Source organism: Akebia trifoliata, chromosome 16 (genome assembly GCF_017979445.1).
Source record: "Akebia trifoliata isolate Shusen 1 chromosome 16, ASM1797944v1, whole genome shotgun sequence".
Lineage (NCBI taxonomy): Eukaryota > Viridiplantae > Streptophyta > Magnoliopsida > Ranunculales > Lardizabalaceae > Akebia > Akebia trifoliata.
The window spans coordinates 8,809,801-8,817,991 of NC_141390.1; the positions used below are offsets into that span (position 1 = coordinate 8,809,801).

Genomic DNA, 8,191 nt, shown 5'->3' on the forward strand with positions numbered 1-8,191 from the left:
ATTAGATTTGTACAAAAAGAGAATGTTATAGTGAGTAATGATGATCGATGTAATGTGAGTTTTAAAATGTTTAGTTGTTCATCCCTGGCTATATGTACCAGTTAATCGTAATTTTCTTCTGTAAAAACTTTGTTTATTTTAAAATGATTCAGTATGTTTATTCGTTCATGTTAGGAGAGGTTATTGACAGAAATTGTTGCTTCCTTACTGGGTAACCATTGTTACTCACCCTTTCCTTTTCTATTTTTTTTAGTTTCAGATCCAAAGTTTGACGAGGCAGGTATAGAGCACAAGTGAGAATTATCTGGTAGGTTAGATAGACAGCCAGAGTTCGTCACTTGGTGAGTATTGGGGTTATTACCCCTAGTGGTGTTGATTTATCCGAGAGTATTATACGTGTTGTTTTAAGTGTTAGGATTTCTGTTAGAGTGAGGAATTTTTTTATAATCCTGTATTCTGGTTATTCTTCCGCACTCTGATCTTTCGTATGTTATTAGACGTGTATAAGCTTCTGCTAGTATTATATTTTGTATATGTATGCAGGATTGTATGTCGTTTATCAGGTGCAGGTTGAACGCCTTGGAATGCTAACATAAACAGAGGAGACCATGCCGAAATTTCGAGGTGCCATCGATACCTCGAGATCTGACATGGGGATTTGTGTTAGCGTTCGGCGGGGCGCCACACTAGCAACGCAACTCATTTATTTACGTTTGTAAATCTAGGGCCAGAATGAATTAGAGCATTACGTGTGTCCGACCAGAGCAATGTTGGCATCTTCATTATGTGGTACAATGGCCATGGAATCATTTGCAACAAGGTTTCAGGTTATAATACTGTTGACCAAGAAATTTGGGAAAAGGCTTTATTTATTGATTTAATAAAACCACTTCTCCTACCAACATAAAGTATACAACACCTAGCATTGCAATATTCCAGCATACTGTTCTGCCAACACCTTTGATAACATCAACATTTATTTGGGAGTTTAGCTCATTCATCCATAACGTGAGAACCATCTTACCGGATGCCTACTTAACCCTACAAAAGTTACCTAATGTGATACACCAGAATAATCGCTAAACGGTTGAAGTTTGGATGAGATGATCATTGAGACTTTGAAGAGCTGAACAACATTGTTCAGACAAAACAAGTTGCCAAACCCAAGAATTGCGAAAAGGAATAGATGCTGATTTTCAGGTTTTTTAACAAATTAAATTTGCAAGGTTATCCAACAACAATATAAGAAACTGTAAAAGAATACACAAACTAGGGGTCCTACTTTGTGTAATTTGCTTCATCCAAAATATGTTAATAGTTCTAACTATTACAGAGATACTTTTGTTTTCCTTTTTCTTGATAAGTATTGTAGCAACCTTTTAAGTACATGCTACTTTTTTATCCTTGATCTCCATCCAATGTTCGCTATATGCTCGCATAGTAACTCTTATGAATTATGACTAACATGGTTTCTCAGAGGTGCTACCGATGTTTGTCATATATAAGATTAATCAGTAGCCAATTATAAGATAATATAAAAAACAAATAGAACAGTTGACAAGAGAATGTATATATACTAAGAGATGAAGTACCTGTTCAAGTGTCTAACTCAATGGAGATGCCTCATGATCGCTTTCCATGTCCTGACCCAATTCTTGAATATCATCATTTCCTATTAAAAAGGAAAATTATAAATAAGAATGTACAATAAAAATAAATGTTTTAAAGTGATATTTTTTCTTACAAAGATAATTACACTTACCTTGGGGTGTAAAACTTGTATGTTTTTTATATGGATTTATAGGACATATTCGTTTGTCGTGTCCAAATGTTTTACATGATGCACACTTTCGTTTCTTCTTTTGTTGGCTCAATTCAATACTACTTTTTAATCTACCTGTATATTTAACATTTCCTTTGCCCTTCTCATCTTTCTTCCTACCCTTTGTTTGCGAGATATTTGGGTCCAAAAGTAACAACTGTGAGGCTTCAACTACAGCTGGGGATGCATCAACTACAACTTCATATTCTAACATTTCATCGCATTGAATTTCAGAAAGTATTTTAGATAGTTCATTTAAGGTATTCGTGAAGATTTCGTATCTCTTCATTAAAGTTGATGCAAAACTAGCTAATGTAGTAGCTTGTTGACACATATTGCCAAATCTCAATGCAATTGGCAGTTCTTTCCCATCGATCATTACTGCTGAATCCATCACCCTAAATTTGTTTGCCTCTTTCTTCCATCTTCCAAGAATGAAGTGTGACGGTATACTATCAATGTCTAAACGAAAAAACACCTTTAGAAAATGCCGACATATTATTCCAATAAACTCAAATTTCTTACATTCACATGCACCCTCGTAAGTATCCAAATTTAACTTCAACACAAACTCCTCGGACTTACCAAACTTAGTTGTTATTCGATACGTATGAAATCTATCATCGATTCCCATTTATTCAACTTTAAGTCGATTCACTTGGAGCCATTCTTCGCTGAGTTGCTTAAACATATTTTTAGTATACACTGTCGCAGCATGTTTGAGAAGTAACTCATCATTCTTCACACATTGAAACTTGTGTTCTGATTTAAAATTTTCATCGGTCTCATATGTAACAAGTTTTTTCAATGCTTCCTCATACTTGACTACAAATTCTCTTAGGTTTGTCTTCCATGTAACGAACCCATCAAAGAATGCATTAATCCTCTCACTACGGCCAGTAGTATTCATGCTAGCAAAAAAACAACCCCGATTATACACAGGCACCCAAGACTCCAGCAAATCAAATAATTGTTCAAGCCATTCATTTCCTTCCAGTCTATGCTTTACAATCAAATTCTTCCAATTCTTTCCAAACTCTTTCCCCGTGTATGTCGACCAAATACACCTCTCCAATTTACTTTTGAAATCAGAAGATTCAAAGTATTTATAAGCCAACTTCTCAGGAAACTTTTTCATAATGTGTCAAATGCAAAGGCGATGACGTGTGTTGGGAAAAACTTTAGCAATCGCATTCCTCATTGTCAAATCCTGATCGGTGATCATCCATATTGGATGACGTCCTCCCATAACCTTGAGCCAAGTCTCAAATAACCATAAGAAAGTTATCTCTGTCTCATCTTGTAGAAGAGCACACCTAAATTGTATAGACTGAAAGTGGTGGTTTACTCCAGTAAATGGAGTAAACGGCATATCATATTTGTTTGTCCGATAAGTCGTGTCGAATGTCACCACATCACCAAAATATTTATACGATAATCTAGACCTTGCATCCACCCAAAAGAAATTCATTGTCCTCATCTCATCATCGCATTGTATTGCATAAAAGAATTGTGGATTTTCGGCCTGTTTTGTTATGAAATAATTCAATACTGACTGTGCATCCCCTACCTCCAACTCCTTATGCCTAACATTCCTCAAGTGATTGTAACAGTCCCTACCATCAAAACCAATTAGATCTCCGCCAAGAATGGTTGGCACTTTAGTGATTTGGATATTTTCTCTTCTGAATGTTTCCACTAGATCCTTAGCTACTGTAGGTATACAACGGTTTGATCTCATCCTCATTCTCTTTGATGGTGTGACTACCTTGTGATTATGGCAATCGTCGAAAATGGACACTTTCCATTTTACGGTCCATTTGTTATCGTGTGTAACATGCATCATTGCCTTACAGCCACATTAACAGTTAAAGAACCTATTCTGTTTATCTTATTAGCACTTTCATTCACAATTGTTTCTTCAACATCTTTTTCTTTCGCCTTATATTTTCCTTGATGTGTGCAAACATATGTCATTCCAATTATCTCATTTGAACCTCGTCGACACTTAGAAGTTGTTTGAACACGAATGAAAAATCTTTCTTGATGCCCGTAATCTTCATAATACTTCTTGGCTTCTTCAATTGAATTGAAGATCATCCCCACATATGGAACATTTAACTTTTCAACATTTTTTGTAGGACTTTCGCAATCAACACGTTCTCCACTATCTACTTGATTTCTCGATAAAGATCCCATGGTTTCACCAATAGTCGCTTCCCCACACTTGTCAACGTCAATTGTATCCATAAAATATTTTCACTGATACATTAAATCACAATCAATGCATTAAAGGTAGATTCTTCTTAGTGATAATTACTCTTTGTCAGAATGAAATCCATGATACCAAATATTTGTCAGTCAATTAGACAGGCCATAGGACAGACTATTAGATATCTAAAATCTGTTATAAATCGCTCAAAATCCTTGTTCTCAAAGATATTTGATTGGATTTCATTACTTGATGCTGATTATAATTAAAAAATCACAACCACCACCCCCTTTACCTTTGATTCAAAGCTTCCATCCAACACTGCAAATATATATATAATCACCACCAACCCAATCTCCCAAGTCCTCCATTTCAATTCCTTTCAAACATCCCAATCAACACCTTTCATCCTTGTTGATTGGGATTTTTATATCCTCAATAAGTTGAAAACATTTAATATGATTTGTGTGGATGGTAAACATGAAATTAGGCATGGTGGGTGCCAATTTCATATAGTTATTATTTTTGTGCACATCTGCTATTCCAAATCAGTATGTCATAAATTTCTCATGTGTTTTAGTTATGAGTCTGGTAGATAAACTAAATTCAAATTTATGTTTGTGGGTTTGTGATCTTATTGGTTGGTTACTTGGGACCAATAGAGAACCTAACAAATTTTACTTGCTCAGTTGATTAAAATCAAGAAATACAACAACTAATCAAAAATTTTTATGTGAAATATTTCACAGTTGAAATATTATCGAATCAAAGAATAGAAACTCAAATTAATACAAAAATTGTTATTCAATCAGGTTCACAGTCTATTGTTAATTTACCAAAGTGAAGATAAAAAAAAACCCCAAATAATTTTGGATTTTTTGTCTTCATCAAATCGAAACTCAAATTAATCCAAGGAGATAAAGCTTAAATCGAAACTCAAATTAATCTAAGAGAGAGAGAGAGAGTACCTGTGCGAGGGAGATGGAGTCTTCGTCATTCGTGAGAGCGATGATGAGATAGTGAGAACGAGAGCGAGATCAAACTGAGAGAATTCAGGAAAGAGAGCTCGAGCGAGGGTTTACGAGAATGAGAGAGCTCGAACGAGAGTGAGAGAGTGAGTGAGATAGAGAGAGAGAGTGAGAGAGTGAGGTACTGTCGAGACTTGAGAGTGAGAATGAGAGAGTGAGGTACTGTCGAGACTCGAGAGTGAGAATAAGAGGGTTCGACAGAGGAGAATGGGTTCAGTTTTGTCTAACAGAACCTTATGTCATTCGATCGGTTTGAAAGGCAAGAGGGATGTTGCACTAAATATGCTTAAAATGAGGGACGGCACTGTAATTAACTTATTATTTTATAAAACAGTGAAATAGAATCTGATCCATTCATTTGCGTTAAATTGGATGACGCCAAAATGTTTTTCAAAATGTTTGTCAAAATGTTTTACGCCGAACGCTTCCCTATCAAGGTTGCATGGTAGGAAACTGGATATCTATTCTCAATTTTATATTGTTAATTTTTCTTTTATTTTCAAATGAAAATAATATATATATATATATATATATATATATATATATATATATAATATATATATATATATATATATATATATATATATATATATATATATATATATATATATATATTATTTTCATTTGAAAATAAAAGAAAAATTAACAATATAAAATTGAGAATAGATATCCAGTTTCCTACCATGCAACCTTGACCACCCGACTTAAAATAAATAACAAAATGGAAAAGTAAATAGCGTCGCGCTAACAGAAAGTAAATAAACATGCAACCAGTAACATTATACCTGGATATCCATTTACCAACCTACATACAACACAACAATGTAAAATGCAGACATCATCCCTCGGGTGTGACTATGACATTTTATCATTTTATACCATTTTTTTTTCGATTTTTACAATTTTCAATCTCTCAAACAAAATGTCCACTTTCTGATATTCATCAACTCAATATGAGTTCATTGAATATTAAATCTTTTTTTTTGTCAACTATGAAATTTATTTTTATCATTTAAATTGAAAATTTATAAAACTTATATCAAAATAGGTTCCGAACGGTGCATAGGACCCAATTGGAGAAAATAACCCGGTGAAATATCCTACCTACGTATTATTTGTTATAAAGTACAATTAAATATATCAAATACGCAAGTTCTGGCGTGAATTTGAAATAAAGAAACAAAATTCTATATTTTTGAAATCTATAACAAATTTTTGATAAAATCATAAATGCAATTTTCACAATCTACGATTACTGTAAACACTTCATTTTTGCGTCCGCCTGATTAATCAACTCGTTAACCCGATCGCAACGGTTCCCAATGATGGATGTTTATTCCAATACTTTATTTTGTTACTAGATATGTTTCAGAAATTCAGATGAGGTATCTCGAACCGACAAAGCCTTAGAAATCATGCTACGCTAGGAAAATATAACTCTAGAAATATAGAAATCATCATTTTACAGATAAAAATGAAGTTTCACGATAAAAATCACTAAAAAATGATCAAATTACCAAAATATCCCTAACATCAAAAGAAACCTAGAGCCTACGTACGCTTAGGAAAACCCATTCAAATACATAAAATAACAAATCGAAACCAAATAAATCATTTTGTCAATTTTCATAGAATTCGATAAAATTACAAAAATGCCCCTCATAAAGTTCACGATCATTTCACACAAAAAAACTTCATAAATGACACAAATCAATATTTCCATTGAATTCCTTACGAAAAATTGATTCTAAAACATCTTAGAACATCAAAAATCGACTTAAAACACGAAAAGTCTTCTCTGGGGGCAAAACGATAATTTCACAATTTTCATAATTAAAATTTTAGAAATTAATAAATAAAATATTAAATAATTAAAGTGAAATATTAATGAAATTAATTTAAAATTTTGAACTAAAAGAATCGATCAATCAGGTAAAATTGTTGAGGGTTCGCAAGATATTTCTTTAAGGGCCCCTCCATTTGGGGGTCCAAAGAATTAAAGATATAATAGAGGGAGGTTCTCCAAAAAATTAAAGTCAATAAAGAAAGACTAAAGTCAATATATTAAAGTCAATTAAATAAGACTCAAGTTAAAATTAAAGTCAATTAAGTAAGACTAAAGTCAAGATATTAAAGTCAATCAATTAAGACTAAAGTCAAAATCTTAAAGTCAATCAAATAAGATCAAAAGTCAAAAGCCTAATAGAGTTCCAATTAAATAATAACTCTATTTAATAGAGTTCTAACTAAAATATAACTCTACCTAAAATAATTCTAATTAAAATACAACTCTACCTAAAATAATTCTAACTAAAATACAATTCTAACTAAAAGAATTATAATCAAACATTAATTCTATCTAAATCAACCCTTAAAAAAATCTATAAATAGAGGTCGTCACACCCTATTTTTGTATCTAATCAAAAACCCTAAGAGAAGTAGGTCAAAAAGTCCCCCTAGCCTCCCATAAGCCTTAGTTTTGAAGTCCCAACTCCTTACCTAATACCTATACTTCGATTTTAGCTTGTAAAATACCTAGAAGCCCTTCAAAAATACCCCAAAATCCATAGAAAAAATTCGAAGAACCCAGATCTAAGAAAGAGATACCTTGCCTCGGAGATCGAAAATCAGATCCGGAGACAGAACGAAGCGAGGTGTACTATACAAGGAGTTATTCAATCAGATCTGTGGGAACAATAAAGTTGTCTTTGGAAATGTATAATTTTTTTATTATTATTATTATTATTTAGGTTTTTTTTTAGCAATGTAATTTATTTGAAAAATTAGTAGAAACTGGCTCTGGCCGGGCGGGGTTGGTGCCTAACACCTTCCAACCCCGTAACATGATCCCCGGATCCTTTTTTTTCTTAGATTAGTAATATTTACCTTTTTTTAGAGTCAGTTTGATTTCTAGACCGTAATAAGTAGGTGGCGACTCTCAAACCTTAAGGGTCAAAAGCGGATCCGCGCACCCTGCGAATCGAGGGCGTTTTCAGTGACGACTCCACTGGGGACTCTTGAGGATCAAACTTGAAAAGTCCTAAGTATGGAAACATTGCCAATGACCTAGTTTTTTTTTTTTTTTTTTTTGTTTTAAATTTGTTAGTTAGTTTCTTTTTATTGTTTGTT

The 8,191-nt window shown here is 33.2% G+C and overlaps 2 protein-coding genes and 1 pseudogene across 2 annotated transcripts; all 3 read right to left on the bottom strand.

The window, feature by feature from the left end:
* Positions 1 to 1,604: 1,604 nt before the first annotated feature.
* Positions 1,605 to 2,456, bottom strand: LOC147382519 (protein FAR1-RELATED SEQUENCE 9-like). Its single transcript, XM_086427175.1, has 2 exons — positions 1,898 to 2,456; positions 1,605 to 1,672 (listed from the first exon to the last, which is right to left on the bottom strand). The coding sequence occupies exons 1-2, from the start codon at positions 2,454 to 2,456 to the stop codon at positions 1,605 to 1,607; spliced, it is 627 nt and encodes a 208-aa protein (XP_086283301.1).
* Positions 2,457 to 2,960, bottom strand: LOC147382520 (protein FAR1-RELATED SEQUENCE 5-like). The gene has a single exon (XM_086427176.1). It carries the CDS (start codon positions 2,958 to 2,960, stop codon positions 2,457 to 2,459), a length of 504 nt encoding a protein of 167 aa, XP_086283302.1.
* A 6-nt stretch (positions 2,961 to 2,966) lies between these two features.
* LOC147382521 (protein FAR1-RELATED SEQUENCE 5 pseudogene) lies at positions 2,967 to 3,665 on the bottom strand (annotated as a pseudogene).
* Between the last annotated feature and the right edge of the window lie 4,526 nt (positions 3,666 to 8,191).